This window comes from Trypanosoma cruzi, genomic scaffold (assembly GCF_000209065.1).
Source record: "Trypanosoma cruzi strain CL Brener 1047053516579 genomic scaffold, whole genome shotgun sequence".
Lineage (NCBI taxonomy): Eukaryota > Euglenozoa > Kinetoplastea > Trypanosomatida > Trypanosomatidae > Trypanosoma > Trypanosoma cruzi.
This window is the reverse complement of record NW_001849570.1, coordinates 362,560-381,915: the sequence shown is the minus strand read 5'-3', so window position 1 is coordinate 381,915 and position 19,356 is coordinate 362,560. Positions and strand designations below refer to the sequence as shown.

The 19,356-nt window shown below is 52.5% G+C and overlaps 7 protein-coding genes and 1 pseudogene across 7 annotated transcripts, besides 15 other annotated features; 2 read left to right on the top strand and 6 right to left on the bottom strand.

Moving 5' to 3' along the window:
• Positions 1-220: part of a sequence feature (areas merged during assembly that could not be assigned to a particular haplotype. This can correspond to areas where the two haplotypes were merged or to regions with more than two copies in the genome that were merged during assembly.) that runs on past the window's edge.
• Positions 221-685: a sequence feature (heterozygous, Esmeraldo-like haplotype).
• Positions 265-870, bottom strand: Tc00.1047053510021.100 (mucin TcMUCII, putative; the record flags this gene model as incomplete). The annotated part of the gene is made up of 1 exon (XM_813096.1): positions 265-870. The coding sequence occupies one exon, from the start codon at positions 868-870 to the stop codon at positions 265-267; it is 606 nt and encodes a 201-aa protein (XP_818189.1).
• Positions 437-474: a microsatellite.
• Positions 686-10,514: a sequence feature (areas not merged during assembly with more than two copies in the genome that could not be assigned to a particular haplotype).
• Positions 1,872-2,163: a mobile genetic element.
• Positions 2,313-3,425, bottom strand: Tc00.1047053510021.90 (annotated as a pseudogene).
• Positions 4,397-4,494: a sequence feature (T-rich).
• Positions 4,777-5,865, bottom strand: Tc00.1047053510021.80 (90 kDa surface protein, putative; the record flags this gene model as incomplete). Its single annotated transcript, XM_813095.1, has 1 exon — positions 4,777-5,865. The coding sequence occupies one exon, from the start codon at positions 5,863-5,865 to the stop codon at positions 4,777-4,779; it is 1,089 nt and encodes a 362-aa protein (XP_818188.1).
• Positions 6,558-7,316, bottom strand: Tc00.1047053510021.60 (uncharacterized protein; the record flags this gene model as incomplete). The annotated part of the gene is made up of 1 exon (XM_813094.1): positions 6,558-7,316. The coding sequence occupies one exon, from the start codon at positions 7,314-7,316 to the stop codon at positions 6,558-6,560; it is 759 nt and encodes a 252-aa protein (XP_818187.1).
• Positions 7,393-7,419: a microsatellite.
• Positions 7,793-7,827: a sequence feature (AT_rich).
• Positions 7,858-7,890: a microsatellite.
• Positions 8,784-8,807: a microsatellite.
• On the bottom strand, positions 9,073-9,924 carry Tc00.1047053510021.50 (mucin-associated surface protein (MASP), putative; the record flags this gene model as incomplete). Its single annotated transcript, XM_813093.1, has 1 exon — positions 9,073-9,924. One exon carries the CDS (start codon positions 9,922-9,924, stop codon positions 9,073-9,075), a length of 852 nt encoding a protein of 283 aa, XP_818186.1.
• Tc00.1047053510021.30 (mucin TcMUCII, putative) lies at positions 10,468-11,094 on the bottom strand (the record flags this gene model as incomplete). Its single annotated transcript, XM_813092.1, has 1 exon — positions 10,468-11,094. One exon carries the CDS (start codon positions 11,092-11,094, stop codon positions 10,468-10,470), a length of 627 nt encoding a protein of 208 aa, XP_818185.1.
• Positions 10,515-14,580: a sequence feature (heterozygous, Esmeraldo-like haplotype).
• Positions 10,580-10,697: a microsatellite.
• Positions 13,943-14,836, top strand: Tc00.1047053510021.20 (mucin-associated surface protein (MASP), putative; the record flags this gene model as incomplete). The annotated part of the gene is made up of 1 exon (XM_813091.1): positions 13,943-14,836. One exon carries the CDS (start codon positions 13,943-13,945, stop codon positions 14,834-14,836), a length of 894 nt encoding a protein of 297 aa, XP_818184.1.
• Positions 14,174-14,214: a microsatellite.
• Positions 14,581-19,356: a sequence feature (areas not merged during assembly with more than two copies in the genome that could not be assigned to a particular haplotype).
• On the top strand, positions 18,345-18,968 carry Tc00.1047053510021.10 (mucin TcMUCII, putative; the record flags this gene model as incomplete). The annotated part of the gene is made up of 1 exon (XM_813090.1): positions 18,345-18,968. The coding sequence occupies one exon, from the start codon at positions 18,345-18,347 to the stop codon at positions 18,966-18,968; it is 624 nt and encodes a 207-aa protein (XP_818183.1).
• Positions 19,255-19,307: a sequence feature (A-rich).

The window sequence follows — 19,356 nt, the reverse complement described above, 5'->3', positions numbered from 1 at the left end:
CACCAAATGGATCCTGTGTCCATGAACTCACATACAGAAATGCGTCCACGCAAACAGTTGTGAGCGTGCCTTGCATACGAGTGTGTCTAGGATGCGTTCAACGTGAAGAATGTGGGACACAACACGGAGCACACAGCAGGGCAGCGGAAGCAAGTGAAGCAAAACACAATCATTATTTTCTCTTATTTAGTTTCATCGGACCACAGTGGACGCACACAAATCCCCGTGGCTGAGTGCTGGCAAGCACAGCCCGCATACACCTCTTCAGCCCAGAGTGGTGTACGCCAGCGCGGATACGGCAAGAACCAGCGGGGCACACACCCACGCAGAGCTGCTGAGGCTGCCGTCGATTTCGCGAAGATGTGACGGTGCGCGGGTGGTCGTCGTGGTTGGTGCCTCTGTAGTCGTAGTTGGTGCCTCGGGCGCAGTGGTGGTGGTCGTCGTCGTTGTAGTAGTTGTCGTCGTGGTCGTTGTTGGTGCATTTGATTCCTTGTGTTGTTCATTTGACGTGTTAGTGTTCGTATTTTCAGTCTCTTCCTTAGTGGATTGCCCATCTTCTTGTTCCTGATCCTGTGTATTATTGGAAGTATTTTGTGACTCTGCCGTTCCGGTTATTGTAGCCGTTTCCTGTGACATATTAGTCGGCGTATTTGGTTCCTGTTCCTCACTCTCATCCCCCTCCTCTCTTGTCTGTGGCTGAGGAGTTGTAAGAAGCGGATCCGTTTCCTGACCTGGTCCCTCTTTCCCGACACCCTTTGGAACGGTTTTTTGTTCGGTTTTATTTTCTTCCTCTTCACCTGCCGCGCACACGGACGGGCAGCAGCACAGGGCAAGCACCAACAGGGCGCACAGCAGACGGCACGTCGTCATCGTGAGTGTGGTCGTTCAGTGGTGTGGAGCTGATCTGCACAGTGAGGGACATGGAGAGCAACAGGGGAGACGAGAGGTGCGGCAGACACACACACAGAGGGCACACCACATGAGGAGAGGGCAGCAGCCAGGCATGCACCGTACGCCGCACACCACGCACGACACACACTCCAACCCACGGCAGCAGGCACACACACACACAGCCCTGCCGCAACACCAACACACAGATGGAAGAGGGAGAAGCAAACAGGAGCGGCACACAAGGCTCCACCGCATGCACATACGGCGAGAGCGGTCCGTCGTGTCGGCACCCCTCACGGAGGGTACGCAAACACACAAGAGGAGGTGCAGCGCACACGGCAACACAAAAGCAAAGTAACAATTAAAATGAAGAGATCCCCGCACACCACGTGGATTGTTGGTCCACGGGAAGTGCAGTCAATATTCATCACAAAAACAATTCAGTTGCCTTTGGCCCTCGTTCATACTCAGCGCACACCACTTCATGCAGGCCTGGGCACCGCAGCAGCAGCAGCGGCCGCACACCCAAAAGTAAGCGCAAGGAATGGAATAATGCAAGCAACCATTTATTTGTTTTTCTGTTTGGATGTTGGCAGACGTCTGCATGCGTTTTTTTTGTTTTGCGGAGGGCAAACCTTCATGCCTGGATCGTGTGTTGGGGATTTCTGCAGGGTGCACAATTATTATTTATTTTCCTCTTGTGAATGTTTCTTGTGTTGGTGCAGCCAATAATTCGATTTCTGTTGTTCCTGCCTTTCGCTGGTAAAGCGTTGCAATAGATGTTTGTTTTTCCTTTTGTTGCTGTGGCTCCTGATTCCTGAGTTTCTCAATAATAGAAACCAAACAAGATAGAAATAAGTGAGGGATCAACTGAATAAGAGTGGGTTCACCACATCCTCAAAGTTCAACACGAGGCAAATAAACGCATGTTTATATATACATACCATCCGTTAGCCACAATCGTGGCCCGCTCACTCTATTCGGATAGGATACATATATTTATTTATTACTTGCGACGTGGCAGACTTTTGGGGTCCTGCAGCCACAAGACACCGCCGCGTGGTGGGAACCAAAAGGGGGTGGGTGCGATGGTAAAAATAAAAATAAAAAGTTATCCGGCCGCTGTCGGCTCCCTAAAGTCGTGGCCTCCCCAAAACTCATACGGTAGAAAATTGTCGTAAAGAAGTGTATATTCGTTCTATCAGGGTGTATATATATATACATTCATTAAGGCAGCCAGCTCTCCCGCGATCATTCTCTACACAGGCTCCTAAAAGGGCTCAAACACACCCACAAGACTCCCAGCAAGAAAAGGAAAACACGGCGTGACTGACACGAATCAAAGTCATGTTTCTAAGACAATGCGTGGATGACTCTGTCGACGCCACACCCGCACCATATGCCATCAACTCCTCCACGGCAATAATCCTGCAGAGTGTGGAGAGGACGTTTCACGAGCGCATTATTGGCGGAGCCAAACAACTGTACCGTCAGCAGATGGCAGCGGGTGGCGGGGGAAAGTGAAGGTGGTGGGACTGTTGGAGAGGGTCGATGCGCAGTGTCCCTCACAAATACGAGGCGGGTGAAGTGAAACAAACTCGTCTGAACGTCACCGGCCACCAAGATGCATTGCTCCCTGCCGTAAATATTGATGAGCTCGAGGCTGGAGCAACTACTCGCAATGCGTGAAAGCGTCTTCTTGCACTGACGCTGGAATTCACATTAGACGGGCAACTTCAGAACAGTCGATCCCCAGAAGTAAAATGCAGCTGGCAGTGACGCTGTGGATTCTCGATTCCCCCGGCAACGGAGGACGGAGAAGAAAACTGGTCTCCCCAGCTGCGCGGCATCCATCCATTCACTCTGTGCGTCCGGAGTGCCCCGCAGCTGCCTTGAGAGATGCAGCGGACAGACCTCCCTTATTTTCGCCTCGATCCGTCAACGAAGACTTTCGCGGAGGCGTCGGCACACACCGAAGTCCCCCTCGTGCCCGCCAAACAAAAGACACACCCGTTGAGCATCGTCACGTGCATCGACGGCCACGCAAATAAATATCCACCGCAACGGAAAGTGTTTCTTATTGGGCACCAAAAGAAAACTGGAGGCGGTGGCCTGGACAACACAGACATCAAATCACACGCCAGGCAACGCTGAAATACATGCGAAAGAACAAACGCGGGAATAGCAGCACAAACACTCGAGAGCTGCTGCGTGAACTCCACGGTAAATGGATCAGCCTCAACGCATGGGGCACTAATTACGGTGGGTGACAGCGCGAAGGCCAACGGTTCCGCAAGGCGGGGAATTGTGGAGACGGCATTCAAACCCTCCTGGGATTCGTGTGCAAAGACACGCAAATAATCCGCCCCTCGGTGCAAGTCGTCACCATAATCCTCATCGCTCTCTTTGCCGTCATTCGTATTGTCACACTCAGAGCCGTTGAGGGAAGATGCTGCCATGATGATTGTGAAATCACACTGAATGAAACAACGCAATGCCTCGAAGGGTGCCGAGTGCAGGCATCCCGTCAGGCAGCGACACGCCGCAATCTTAGCAATGTACGAAGCAAAGGCAACGAAACAGCTTTCATCCGCCATCGTAATCGCGTCCAGCAGGTTCGCCCTCTTGTCCCTCGGCGCCTCGTCCTCACCAAGGCACCAACAGCCGCTGCCGTAGACCACGATGCTGCCGCACTCATCCCCACAGAGAGACAAGAAAAAGTGTGTGGAAGTGTGTGCCGAGAACACAGCGAATTTCATCGCCGGAGAAGGCCATCGTGCAGCCGCGTCATCATTTCAGCACGGAACGTCAGCCAACGTCCCTCGTTACCAAAAACGTTCTTGCAGAGCATTTTGCAACTACTTATGCGTGTGGGTGTCTGTTGGAGAAGCTGAAAAAAAAGAGGAGGAGCACAGGGAGGCACATCAGAACAGCAAGAGGCACAGCTGGATGGCAGCGGTACATGCGGTGCGGCCACAACCTCAACAATCACACACGGTGGCAGCACACACCCATCCATAAAAAAAAAGAGAAGAAAAAAAACACGGCGGCAGGGTGTGGCTGTGTGTGTGGCGCTGCGGGTGTCTGCCCACCCTGGCCGCAAAGAAAACAAAACAAGAGGGAAAGAAATGTGTGCTCCGCCCCACCGGCCCTCGTCGCACGCCCACACGTCACGGCTCCCTCAGCGCGCCGTTCGTCGCGGCCCCTCCTCATGCGTGCAGCAGGCGAGGCGCACAGGGCCGTCGTCATGAGCGTGTCGGTGGGTGTGCGAGTGGAGCAGTTGGGCGGGAAACACACGGCACCCCTCACAGGAAGAGTGCAGAAGAAACAATTAAAAGAGGGAAGAGTAGAAAAGAAAAAACGTCCATAGTGATTGCCCCCAAAAAGCAAAAAAGTGAAGAGATGGGGGAGTGAAAGATTTAAAATGCACAAATTGATAACAGAAAAAATTAAAGAAAATAAACCATTAAAAAATGAAAAAAACTCACAAAGACCCGAAGGAAGTAAAAAACAAGCAAAATGAACAAAAAAAAACAAGTAACAACAAAACAACAACAGAAAAAAGAAAGTGAAAAAAAAAAAGTAAAAACACAAAAAACAAAATTCAAGGAGCTGCGACGAATGACTCCAGTGTGCATGCACCAGCACACACAAAAATGCGTCCGCGCAAACAGTTGTGGGCGTGTCGTGCATACGAGTGTGTCCCGGATGCGTTCAACGTGACGGATACAGGGGTCAACAACATGGAGCACACAGCAGCGCAGCTGAAGCAAATGAAGCAAAACACACAATCATTATTTTCTCTTACTTATTACGCAATAAAACAAAAGAAGCGCACAAATCCACGTCGTTGAGTGCCGGCAATTATAGTCCGCATTCACTTCTTCAGCCCAGTGTCCCGTAGGTGAGTGCAGCCAGAACAAGCGATGGCAGGGCATGCAGACGGGTGTCATGGAAGCAGGCGTCAGTTCCCACACTTTTCTCCAGCGCGTTCGTTGTGGGCGCAGAGGAAAGGGGAGCCGGCATGCTTGCCGCCATATTATTTCCTTCGCCGGAAGCAGTCTCGGTGGTGGTGTTGGCGGCGGTGTCCTCTTCGGCGCCTCCAGCTGCACCCCCGTCCTCGCCGGTCTGGGACAACTGAGTCGGTGGCGCAGCAGCAGTCTCTTCCTGCAGCTCCACTGGAGGGTCATGGGAGGAGTGGTCGCCGCCTTCTGTGGGCTTTGGATCTGGTGGAGATTCGGGTGCAGCAGAAGCAGCAGAAGTAGAATGTGAAGGGCCTTGAGGATCACCAGCGGGAGCGGAATCCGGTGCTCGCGAGGCCTCAGGAGAAGGATCCGTCGTGGCCGCAGCGCCAGCAGTAGGAGATTTTGAATCCGGTGTGGAAGAGGTGTCACGAGAAATCTTGTTTTCTGGAGGGCCCGGAGGTCCTTCCGGAGGTTTGGCTGCACCAATTGCAACGGTGACCGCTTTCTCCACGTTACGCTCCCACCAACTCTTCAGGATGTCTGGAGTAAACGTGGAGACGTTGATCGTGATGACAGCATCCTTCACACCATCTATGGTGCGACTCTGTGAAGCCTCGGGCTCACAGTTTCCGACGCCCATGCCGCAAATCATCTTTCCCGCACCAGGAGCTGCATCCGTGCAGTCATACCATAATGACTTCCCACGGAGTTGCCAGCGCCCGAGTTTGTCCTTACCCGCACACACTGCATCCACCTGCGTTACCTGCGGCTCCTCCTCCACGGCAAACACGCACGAGCAGCAGCACAGCAGTGCCAGCACCAACACGACACAAAACACACGGTGCATCATCGTCAAAACTATCGTTGTTGAATAACGTGGATTCGATCTGCAGGAGCATGAGAAAGGAAGTAGAGAGAGACAGCAGCTACACCACGCACAGCCACCGCATGGTAATAAATGGCAGCAGCCAGAAGAAGCGCACACCAAAAAAGAGACAAATGGGACCATTACAACCGCAGAACTCGCACACCGACCCGCAAACCAAAACTTAAAAACCAAAGAAAAAAAGAACACAGAAAAAAAAATGATAGGAGTCCAACAGAACTTCCAAAACTTAAAACAAATCAATCGGGCAGCACTCTTATTTCATATGCCAAGCAGCACAAGACAAGCGTGTGTGTCTGTATAAATAATGCCTTCACCAAGAAAAGAAATCAAATAAAAAAGATCTTCTTGTTCCACCAGCCCACACAACATTCCTTCACATTTCATTGCGGCATCCGGCCTGTTCCTCCAATCCTCCTTTCGTGCAGTCCGTGGGACGCACAGCAGTGAGGCCGGCACAGCGTGTGGGCAACAAAAGACAAAACAAAGAGGAAGAAACACGTCACACATTACAATGTGCAGCAACCGAACATTAAATAAATAAACAGCAAGGATAATTATCATTCCAGGAAAACAAAAAAAACAAACAAAAGTAAAACGTAGATAATAAAAGAAAACACGCAGGGAACGCGGCAAATGTTCTCCGTGAGGAGTCGCAATTCCACACTCTTTGGCTCAGAAGACCGCCACAACTCCCCACAATCCCAGAAGAAGCAGCAGCACCCAATACACGCACACACGCACAGTGCCGTCAACAGTTAACTCTCGCAGTGTCAATTTCGCGTCGTACAGCAGGTCAAAGCAGTCGTCGGGACTCACACCGCTTCCGGAATACTGCGCGGTGAATTCTCGTAATTGGGGTTTTCGTGTCCAGAGGCATTTCGTTGACTCAATCCGTCCGCATCACCCTCAGCAACAAATCCACTGCCTGCAACGCCATTTTCTAAAACGAGAGATTTGTATCCGGTGGCGTCATGCTCACTCACCTCGTCCGTGTTATCCGCAGCAACGTGTTCCCTGCCGCCATAAGTGACAGACATGATCCCCGATGCATTCAGCGCCACTAATATTCTCAGACCGTTGGCAAAGGAAGGCCTCTTCTTGGATGCATTCGGGACCATCACTTCTTTCGGATTGCTGGCAAACTCAGGCCTCGTCTCGGACGTGTTGGTCTCCGTGTTGGATGCGGGACTCGGATCGACGGTGTTGGGTCCGTCAGCCGCCGCAGACTGTCGCCAATCCTCGTGTTGACGTGACGGCTCAGCATTAACTTGCGGCGCAGTTGTCCCACCAGATTTTGTGTCATCCTTCCCTTCACGGGGTGGCGGCAACTGACGGATGCCCGTCTGGTCAGCATCGCTGCTCCGTGCAGGCGGATGGATGGTTCCATCGGGGGAAAATTGACGCCACCACAATTCATAAGGGCCGGCGTATTTATGTGTCGTCACATTCATCGTGAAGGCAACGGTGGCCCCTTCCTCTTCCGTTGCACAGCTGGCAGCACAGTTGCTACATGTGTGCACCGCATTGGCCACATGGCACACAGCACCCAGCTCACCATTCCTGCCATGCATGCGCACATCAAAGCCACTGAAAGTATAATTCTCATACTGAGCCTCAGCACCGGCAGCAAAACACTTCTTCCACGCCCACAGACACACACACACACACGCACACGCGATAGCTCAGGCCGCCGTCACTCGGAGCACACGACAAATCCACCGCGCGCATCGCACCCGCAGGAAAGGAGACTCGGGCTGCGCGCTTCCTCCTCCTTCCTTCCATTCATGCCCACGGAGGAGGCAGCAGCCACCCGCAACCGCCAGCACACGCTACAAAAGAAGCATCCAAATCGAATGAAATGTGCATTTTGTGCGTGCATGTGGTTGTGTTTGCCTGCAGACACACGAAGCAAAGAAGTAAAAACAGGAGCAGAGCATGTGAAGGGACGCACAAACAAAACTGTACAGCAGAGGTGCATGGCGGAAATAAAGAGAAAAAGACTGCTCAGGCTTACAATATCGCACTGCAGCCCAAGCAGCGGCAATTCATTAAAAAATTAATAAAAATAAATAAAAAAAAATTCATCTTCACCATTCCACACCACACACTTTGAAAAGAAAAAAGAGAAAAAAAAAAAAAAAAGAAGTAGTCCTCTATTACGGCTACACCCAAATATATATAAAAAAAGAAAAACCACACACAAAAAAGCACCCAACTACCATGCTGCTCCAGTAATTGTCTGCATATTTTGTCCGAAAATAAAATTAAAAGGTATTTAAATGTCTTTCAACCGTCTAACCCTCTGCGTGTCCGCACATCGTTTATATTTCATGGGGTCATCTGCGTGTTGCTGCTCCTCTCAGCCCTTTCATCGGCGTGTGAGTGCGGCCCGCAGAGCACAGTCACTCTTCTTGAGTGCATGGGGACTGAGAGAAGCACGCAGACATGACGGGAGTCGCGGCACTCCATCGGGAGAGTGAGCGCAGCAAAAGAAAAAAAATCAACAGACGGGAGAGAAATGCTCACGAGGCCTACCCCGAAGGGACTGCCGGCACGTGCAATGCACACGCAAAGCAAAAAATCTTAAAAACACGGCGGCAGGGTGTGGCTGTGTGTGTGGCGCTGCGGGTGTCTGCCCGCCCTGGCCGCAAGAAAACAAAGCAAGAGGGAAAGAAATGTGTGCTCCACCCCACAGGCCCTCCTCGCAAGGGATTTCGCAGCCAGAATCTTCTGGGTACGTGCGTCCTCAGCAATCACGCCGCTCTACAGAGTATGCATAATGGCATGTGTCTGTGCGTGTCTGTTTGTCAGCGCCTATACTTGCAGAGCAGCTGTGCAACACAAGAGAGTCCAAAGAAAGCAACGGCAGAGAGAGAAGCGGATAGCACACATGCAAGTCACTCATATCATTACCCACACGCAGCTTGCGGAATGGGTGCTCTCAACCACAACACAAGTGAAACAATAAAAGAAAAGCCAAAGCGTGGGACGACCAGCGCACACACTCTCATTGCTCCCGTAAAGCAAAACACACACACAGGGAGAGAGAGAGAGAGAGAGAGGTCGCCCACTCAATGCAATAAAAACAAAAACAGAAACAGTTACGGTGCTCCGCCCATGCAGCCAGGCAGGACGGCAGCGGTGCGTGTCGTGCAAAAGAGAGCACCAACGGGCATGCATGGGTGTGCATGCATATATACAATGGGCACATTATGTGTGTGCTTCGTGGGATGGGGTGAGGGCGAGAGTCCATGCAAGGGGACACACACACAGAGAGAGAAGGACGAGTGTGTGTGCGGGCGGTGCATGGCGCTCTCTCCCTCACTCTTACGCGGCCACCACCGCAGCGGCACACGCAACAAGAAGAAAAAGAGGGGAGGTGGTGTGGGAGACCGCGGTGCTGCCGTCGCTGCTTTGTGCGTTCGTCGTATCATTTGTGTTTGCGGTTACTGTCGTTGCTTTTGTGTCTTCCTCAGTCCGTTCTGAGCCTTCGTCTCGGTGGCTTTGTGGTGTGTCTGCGGTCTCAGGCGACGGATCATTTTTTTTATCTTCACTCGTGGTGTCTTCGCCATCCTTTTTGCGGGAATCAACACCTTCTTCTGGAGGTGGTGGAAGATTTCCTCCCGCAGGCACTGTGCTCTCTCTGTTAACTCTTTTGAGTGCGTTCTCTACTGCAGGTGTATTTTCGTCAGTCTCATTCTTTTCTTCAACTTCCGGTTGCGTGGAAATAGCATTTGATTCCTGACTGTCGGAAAGAGAAATGCCCTGTGTATATGCAATTGACTGGTTCTTTTCCTGCCCGCTGCCACTTAAATTCTTTTCCCCAGAACCTGGGTCTAGTGCAGCTGTTCCTCCTTTATCACTCTGCCCTTCTATACTTCCTTCTTCAGCCTCCGTCTCTTCATCTACATCATTGTCACTATCAACTTCATCAACATCGTCCTCTTCCTCTGTAGGTGTGGAAGATGCGGGTGGTACATTTCCTTTAACGCCTGTTTCCCTACCATGTAAGCCTTGGGTGCCTTGTGGAGACGTTTCAAGTTCTTTTGATTCCAGCGGAGACCCATCACCACTCCCAGAGCCTGCCGTTTTTCCCCCGTCAGATCTGCCACCGGCACCGCACCACAGCACGCAGAGGGCACACACCAGCAGCACACGGCCAGTCATCATCATCGCCATCACTCCTGTCACTTGCGTGTAGCCTTCAGCACAAAGTAACTCCCCGTCAACGCAGAGTGAAAGCAAAAAGGGAGGTAAAAATCACACAACCGCAGCAGCAGCAGCAAATGGCAGCATCCAAGCAGCAGAAGCCCACAAAACATGAGGGAGTTGGAATCAGTAAAAAGGCAAAAAAAAAAAAAACACACACACACACACAACACCCCGCAGCAATTCATCAGCAAAAACAAACAAAAAAATTTTAAAAAAGTAAAACCACAAAAAACAGATAGCTGCACAGTATGGCTCCAGTGCGCATGCAACAGCACACAAAACATGCGTCCACGCAAACAGTTGTGTGCGTGTCGTGCATATGAGTGTGACTGGGTTGCTTTCAACGTGACGGATACAGGAAGCCACAACACGGAGCACACAGCAGAGCAGCGGAAGCAAATAAAGCAAAACACAATCATTATTTTCTCTTATTTATTTACATCGGACCACAGTAGACGCACACAAATCCCTGTGGTTGGGTGCTGGCACGCACAGCCCGCACACACCTCTTCAGCCCACAGCGGTGTACGCCAGCGCGGATACGGCGAGCAGCAGCGGGGCACACACACACGCAGAGCTGCTGAGGCTGCCGTCGACTTCGCGAAGACGTGACGGTGTGCGGGTGGTCGTCGTGGTTGGCGCCTCTGTAGTCGTCGTACTTGGTGCCTCTGGCGCATTGGTCGTCGTCGTGGTCGTGGTGGTGGTACTTGGTGCCTTTGTCGTTGTCGTTGTTGTTGTCGCAGTTGGTGCATTTTCTTTCTCATTTTGTTCATTTGACATATTGCTCTTATCAATACCTGCATCTTCAGTAGTGGGTTTCCCATCATCTTGATCCTGTGTATTATGGGAAGTATTTGGTGGCCGTGGCGTTTCGGTTACTGTAGCCGTTGTATGTGACGCAAGAGTCTCCATTTTTTGTGAATCTTCCGTCCCTCTCCCTTCTTCGTTTTTCTTTGGTGGAGAAGGAATTGTACTTAGCGATTCCCTCAAATCATCTTGTCCTTCTGGCTTAGAATTTGGTGAAACGGGATCACTTCCAGATTTACCAGCTGTATCTTCACTCGTTTTCACGCACACGGACGGGCAGCAGCACAGGGCGAGCACCAACAGGGAGCACAGAAGACGGCACGTCATCATCGTGAGTGTGGTCGTTCAGTGGTGTGGAGCTGATCTGCACAGTGAGGGACATGGAGAGCAACAGGGGAGACGAGAGGTGCGGCAGACACACACACAGAGGGCACACCACACGAGGAGAGGGCAGCAGTCAGGGATGCACCGTACGCCGCACACCACGCACAACACACACTCCAATCCACGGCAACAGGCACACACACACACAGCCCTGCCGCAACACCAACACACAGATGGAAGAGGGAGAAGCAAACAGGAGCGGCACACAAGGCTCCACCGCATGTACATACGGCGAGGGCGGTCCGTCGTGTCGGCACCCCTCACAGAGGGTACGCACAAACACAAGAAGAGGTGCAGCGCACACAGCAACACAAAAGCAAATTAACAAATATGGGAATGATCCACGCACACCACGTGGATTGTTGATCCACAGGAAGCGCAGCCAATATTTATTGCGAAAAGATGCATTTTTTCCTCTTTAATTTATTTTGTGACAGCAATGAGTAGCGCTAGGACCGTCAGCAATAAAGTGGTAAGTATTCCTTCGCAAACGGACCGTCGTGCGGCTGAGGCGGTCCCAAACAGTCGCAGTCCAAATTCTCAACGACGGGGCATTACCACAGTGGATGAAGCGGAGTGTCCCGTGTTCCGTCGGGGATCGGCAGCACGTGGCGTCTGTGATGGGACGGTGGCGGAAGAGCCCGGTCCATCTCGAGTACCCGCGCTTGTGCTTCCTGCGTGTCCTGTCTGCCAGTATGCTTGGCGACTTCGGTGGCAACCTGCGCGCAAGACGTCTGTTAAGAAGACGGTGGAGCCATTGCGGCATGCAAAGTTGAGGCCCTCTCCCACTATCGGAATGCCAGGCCAAGCACGTCGGCATGTGCAGTCATATTGTGGATGGACGAGCACACTCCGCTGCAGATTGGGAAGGAAGACGTCAATCCGCCGCTCGCTGGTCGGAAAGGAGTTGCGGCGTTCACGTCTGGAAGAGTTTCCGCGGAAGCAGTGGCGGGCCGATCTCCTCAGTAAAGAAAGGACGGCGCCACCGACACAGGGTTCCTTGTGATATGCAGGGCGCGTGCGCTGGCCTGTCGAAGAGCGGGCAGGAGTCGCATCGCATCTGTGCGCGGTGCCGCCACTCGGGGCACGATGTCCGGGTCAACACCAGGAATAGAGTCCTCGCCACGCCGACAACCGCCTGTCATGCGGTGTGCGGCTTCCTTTTCCTCCTGCATATCTTTCAGTACAGTCGCCTGACTGCAGCGAGGAAGTCCACGTGCCAGGCATTGACGCAGCCCTGCGGGAGGGATCGTGCCATGACGGCATCAGCGTCCGCTGTCACGTTGCGTGGGATTCCGCAGTGTCATGGGAAAATGTGAAGCCAGCTGCGTGACCTCGATCCGCCAGTGAAAGCGGCACGGTGCAAATCTCCTCGGTGACGTCGTCGTGCACCGCCAGCGGGAAAAGGCGGAGCGCCTCCATCGCCGGGAGGGAGTCTGTGGCGACAGGAACTCGTGTGGGCGATTGGGATGCTGCCAGACGGGGAACTGGGAAGCGTCTGAGGCCATGCTCAGTGACAGGACACTCCGCTCGGCAGGAGCATGCAAGGCTGCCAGCAGCTGCGCGGTGAGGCCCAACAGAGAGCTCCGCTGTCCGGGGAGTCAAGTGGCAGCGCAGCGGATCCAGACGCACGCTCAGCGAGAGACGACAAGCCGTCCACCGCCAACACAGTTGCCAGCGACTAACAACACGTTGACCATGAATAGGACACGTATGCCCGCACCGCCGTGGGCATGGACAGCGACCCCGATTCACTCAGCAACAGCGATCTAATGCCTCTGGATGGTACAACAGCCACGCCTGAGCCCAGCACAGCCCTAGCAAATGCTGAACGAGTGCTAACGTGTCGGGCGGCGGTGATGCCGCACAGGATTATTTGCGCACAACGTCTGGGAAACCAGAGATCCCATCGGAGCACAACGCAGCATCATTTGTGAGCAACGGTTTTTGTGAGCACGGGCATTTCACGGATTTGTTGGCCATGGCTGAAATTGGTGACATCACCGTGCATGGGTGTGTGTCTCGGGTGTTGTTGCTTCTGCTTCTGGGACTGTGGGGCACTGCGGCACTCTGCTGAAGTGTGAGGGAGGGTGGAATTGCGGCTTTTCGTGGAACAATAACTGTGCAGCTTGCCAGCATTAACCACTGAGTTTTGTCAATAATTTAAGTTTTTTCATTTCCTTTTATTTATTTATTTTTGCTGCTTTTGCCCTATTGGAATAATCAGCATCCCTGTGTTTTTCTGCCAATGGTCGTTTGCTGTACTTTGTCATGAGTGACGTGCTTCTCCCTCTTTTGTTTCCTTCTGTTGCCCACACGCGGTGCCGGCCTCACTGCTGTGCGTCCCACGGACTGCACGAAATGAGGATTGGAGAGACAGGCCGGATGCCGCAATGAAGTGTGAGGAGAGTTGTGTGGGCTGGTGGAACAGTACGATCTTTTTTTTGCTTTATTCAATCCAGGCATTAAGTATACACAAACCAGTGGTTGTTTACATTTTGCTGCTTGGCACATAAAATAAAAGTCGTGCCTGATCGATTTTTTTTTACTTTTTTGGAGTCATGCCGGACTCTCAACTCTGTCGTTGTTCTTTTTTACTGCATTTTTAGAACTTCTGGTTTGCAGGGCGGTGTGTGAGTTCTGCAATTGTACTGATTCCGACTGCCTCATGGTGCGTGCATTGTCATTTGTGACTGTGCGTGCGGTGGCTGTGTGAATTGTCTCTCCTTTGCTTTTGCTCTCCGTTGGCGGGGAGTTAGTGTGTGCTGAAGGCTGCACGCAAGTGACAGGAGTGATGGCGATGATGACTGGCCGTGTGCTGCTGGTGTGTGCCCTCTTCGTGCTGTGGTGCGCTGCCGGTGGAGGCGGTAGATGTGACGGGGGAGAAACGGCGGGTCTTGGGAGTGCTGAACATCTGCCGGAATCAGAAGCACCTGAAAAGTCCCCAGAAGGCACCCAAGGCATAAGAGATGGAACTGGAGGTGTTAAAGGACAAGTACCCTCCAAACCTCCAGAGGATGAAGTTGAAGAAGATGAAGATGAAGACGATGAAGATGAAGAAGAAGATAGTGAAGAGAATGGTGATGGTGCAGGGGCGGAATATGAAGAAGGAAAAAGAACAGAAGGGCAGGGTGATCAAGAAGTAACAGTTACATCATACCCAAATTCCGGGGAAAAGAATTCAAGAGGCAACGAGCAGCAAACACGTCAGTCAATTGTATCTGCTGGGGACATTCCTCATTCCGGCAGTCAGGAATCAAATGCCAATCCTACGCAAACGAAGATAGAAAAAAAGAAGGAGACTGACGAAAATACACCTGCAGTAGAGAGTCCACTCAAAACAGTTAACAGGGAGCAAACACTGCCTGCGGGAATTGCGGGAGGAAATCCTTCACCAGCTCAAGAAGAAGGTATTGATTCCCGCGAACAGGATGGCGAAGACACCACGAGTGAAGATAAAAAAAATGTTCCGCCGCCTGACACCGCGGCCACACCACAAAGCCACCGAGAAGAAGGCTCAGAAGGGACTGAGGAAGACACAAAAGCAACGACAGTAACCGCAAACACAACTGATACGACGAATACACAAAACAATGACAGCAGCACCGCGGTCTCCCACACCACCTCCCCTCCTTTGCTTCTTATTGTTGTTGCGTGTGCCGCTGCTGCTGCGGTGGTGGCCGCGTGAGAGTATGAGGGAGAGAGAGCCGTGCACCGCCCGCACACACACTCGTCTTTCTCTCACTCTCTGTGTGTGTCCCCTTGCATGGACTCTCGCCCTCACCTCATTCCACGAAGCACACACATAATGTGCCCATTGTATATATGCATGCACACCCATGCAGGCCCGTTGGTGCTCTCTTTTGCACGACACGCACCGCTGCCGTCCTGCCTGGCTGCATGGGCGGAGCACCGTAAGTGTTTCTGTTTCCATTGCATTGAGTGGGCGACCTCTCTCTCTCTCTCTCCCTGTGTGTGTGTGTTTTGCTTTACGGGAGCAATGAGAGTGTGTGCGCTGGTCGTCCCACGCTTCGGCTTTGTTTTTTTCTTTTATTGTTTTACTTGTGTTGTAGCTGAGTGCACCTTTTCCACACTTTTTGGATTGGCAGTTTGCTTTGACTGCGGACGCCTAAAATGTCCTTTCTTTGATATTTTCTTATATTGTTTCTCTCTTGTTGAGAGAGTGCCAGTCTTTTGTTTCTTGTGACGCCACCAATGTTTTTTTCTTTGACATACGCCATGCGTTCGTTGGTCCACGTCACCCCACGGTCTGCAGTGCTGCTGGTGCTGTTTTTGATGGTGTCTGCGCTGTGATTTGTCAGCGGATGTCTTGCTGTCAGCCTGACGTATCCTTCGTTCCTTGACGATTTGTTGCGTACCGACGGTGCGTGGGCGTCTCTGGTGATGGTGAGGGACGCGTGTCTCAGAGCGCAGGATGCGTCGCGAATGTACAGCGTCGTTTGTGAGAACCGATGGGTGACCATCCGCATCCAGGCGTCATCAACGGACTGTGAGGACAGCATAAGACACTGCGGCTTCTTTTGGTGTTGCACAAAGAATTCATTGGACGGTGCGTTTGTTTTCAATCTTTTGCAGCTTTTGTGGGAGAAGGTGGGAGGCTGAGGGCATCAGGACTGAATTCATTTGAGTGGCTGCGTTCCGTTGACTTGCGGCCAGTCGTGGCACTCTTTTGGGGTTTGGCAGCTCATCTCTTTTGTTTACTTCCCACTGCAGCATGTGGACAACACTGATCCGAGGAACATTTGTTTGACGGCGTGTGAGCTGCTGCCGTGCGTGGTGTGTGGACTATGTGATTGTGTGGGGAGGTGCATTGGGGTGACGAACACTTCTGTTTGGCGTGTCGCGGTGTGTTGGAATGATGTTCGGATGGCATGTGGAGGGTGTTGTTTGTGATTTGTGTGTCTTCTCTGGTGGAGCCGACATGTGTGCGGGGATTGTGGCATTGCTGGCTGACAGCTCCACGTCACTTTTCAGCATTCCTGGATGTGCTGAGGAATGACGGCTGGCGACCAGCGTGTTGGTGCTGCTGCTGGGAATAAGTGCATCGGGAATGGGCCATTTTCTCTTTTCCGTGCTGGAGCCGATGAACTGGCACGAGGGCACCGGCTGCAGGCTGCCTGCCAGTACGTGTGAGCAGCGGATCCATGCACACACCGACGCTCATCGCAAGAGCGTGTGCGATCACAGTGGCCTTTTGTGGCGTGCTTTTGTGGGCGTCAGCCCATCGAAGAATGTGTGAAGCAAACGGCTGACTGCACACGAGGAAAATAAGTGCGTGCACTGTGCCGTGTTTCAGCGTCGATGGCAGAGCGACAGGAGGCCCGTGCTGGCAACTGAGATCTTTGCGTCGCGAGGGATGTCGGTGTTGACTTTGGATCGTCGAGGGTGAAGTGATTTTGCTGCTGCCCGTGTGTGTGGCCACTCCGGCAGAGGGCGGACACAAAAGGGAGGGATGCAGGCGCTGCGTGTGTGTGTGTGCAGGTGCCATGCAACAACGTCACAACAAACATGCTGCGACTCGGTGACCCTCACATCGTTGTGGTCCTCACGAGCAGCCGAGGCACGGCCCACACCGATGCACTTAGTGGACGGAGTGAGGCATCTTTTGAGGCGCTGCAGGGAACAGGATGTGTTGACGCAGCCACGACGTGCATGGAGTGTCACGATGGCACAGTCAGCTGCGGCTGGTGGAATATTTACTTTTCGAAGGCAACAGAGAGGGAGAGCTGCTCCTGCTGCTGGCGTCGTTGCTGTCTTTTGTGGCCTCCCATGCCGATTATTGTCTGTCCGCTGATCATGGGTGGCATGCCTCCACTAGTGGCGTCGTCTGCAGGCATTTCACAGCACCAGTGAAACACACATCACATCGCATGCTTTGGCTGTGGATGTGGTGTCGTGCATGCAGCCGGCATTATTTTGCCCGACTCCTTTTCACTGCTTTGCGACGAATAGATGCGTCCCCGCCCGAGTCATTCACTGCAGCTCCGTGTGTTGTACTGCCAGCACAAGACTCTCTTGTTGTCTGACGCCTGGCTGACAGTCAAACACCACTGCGTTGGGACATGCAGGGATGTGGACTGCCGCTCACGGTGTTGGGCACCGCTGTTTGGATGCGGCGGCCACACGAGCGGATGTATTGTGGCACAATAAAATGCGTGAAATGCGCGGAATCACAGCGGCTGCAATAATATCAGCGGTGTGGCACCACGGAGTATGTGAGGAGGTGATGCATGATGAATCACAGTGGGCGGCATGCGAGGGAAGTGCACCGCGACGGAGCGTCATCCCGCCCTCAGCCTGCAGGGGAATGTACACCCACAAAATATATGGACGAGACACCACCAAACACACATGCCCTTCCATGCACCAATAAATAGGAGCGAAGGTGCGCTCTGGTGTGTGGGACTCCACTCACATATTTTCATTTCCACCGCAATAAACGGTGAGGAATCAGGTGCCACAGCAACGAAAGGAAAAACAAACATCTATTGCAGCACTTTACCAGCGAAAGGCAGGAACAACACAAACCGAATTATTGGCTGCACCAACACAAGAAACATTCACAAGAGGAAAGAAAATAATTGTGCACCCTGCAGAAATCCCCAACACACGATGCAGGCATGAAGGTTTGCCCTCTGCAAAAAAACAAAACAACGCATGCAGGCATCTGCCAACATTCAAACAGAAACACAAATAAATGGTTGTCTGCATTATGCCGTTCCATCCGCTTATTTTTGCGTGTGCTGCTGCTGCGATGTTTGCCGGGCCTGTATGAAGTGGTGTGCGCTGAATATGAAGGAGGGCCAAAGGCAACTGAATTGTTTTTGTGATGGATGTTGGCTGCACTTCCCGTGGACCAACAATCCGCGTGGTGTGCGGGGATCTCTCCTTTTTTAATTGTTACTTTGCTTTTGTGTTGCTGTGGGCGCTGCACCTCCTCTTGTGTGTGTGCGTACCCTCCGTGAGGGGTGCCGACACGACGGACCGCTCTCGCCGTATGTGCATGCGGTGGAGCCTTGTGTGCCGCTCCTGTTTACTTCCCCCTCCTCCATCTGTGTGTTGTTGTTGCGGCAGGGCTGTGTGTGTGTGTCTGCCGCACCTCTCGTCTCCCCTGTTGCTCTCCATGTCCCTCACTGTGCAGGTCAGCTCCACACCACTGAACGACCACACTCACGATGATGACGTGCCGTCTGCTGTGCGCCCTGTTGGTGCTCGCCCTGTGCTGCTGCCCGTCCGTGTGCACCTCAGAGTCTCCGCAGATGGATGTTGATTCCAGGACGACGACGAACAGGACAACACAGGCACAAACCGCTAAAAAGCCGTCTGGCGCTGATGAAAGCGTCAACAGTCATACATCTGCTTCTTCAGAGTCAGGACTACAAGGGAAGGATCAGTCAGGGTCATCAGGTTTGGGCCCCGTTGAGGACGAGGAAACGAAAGCCGGAGACGGTCCAGCTGCGGCCACTCCGGAAAAGCAATCAAACGACCAGAACAATGTGGTACATACCGAAGGTAAGAAAAGCACGACAGAGTCACAAAGTGGTACGAGCAGTTCCACGGAAAAGGAAGATAATAAAGCCGAAGATGCTCCCACGACCACGACGAATACCACAAAGGCACCAACCACGACCACTACAACACAGGCACCAAGTACTACAACTACAGAGGCACCAACCACGACGACCACCCGCACACCGTCACGTCTTCGTGAAACCGACGACAGCCTCAGCAGCTCTGCGTGGGTGTGTGCCCCGCTGCTGCTCGCCGTATCCGCGCTGGCGTACACCACTCTGGGCTGAAGAGGTGCATGCGGGCTGTGCGTGCCAGCACTCAACCACGGGGATTTGTGCGCGTCCACTGTGGTCCGATTTAAATAAATAAGAGAAAATAATGATTGTGTTTTGCTTCATTTGCTTCTGCTGCCCTGCTGTGTGCTCCTTTTTGCCGCTCCCCGCTTCCGTCACGTTGAGCGCATCCCAGAGATACTCATATGCAAGACACGCATACAACTGTTTGCGTGGACGCATGTTTGCGTGTGGATGCATGCACACTGGCGCCATTCGGCGCAGCTCCTTTTATTAGAAATTTTTGTTGTTTTTTTACTTGTGTTTTTAATTGTTTTTTTTTTTTGTTTTCTTGCTGATTAATTACTGTAGGGCTGTGTATGTGCCTTTTTTGCCCTTTCAC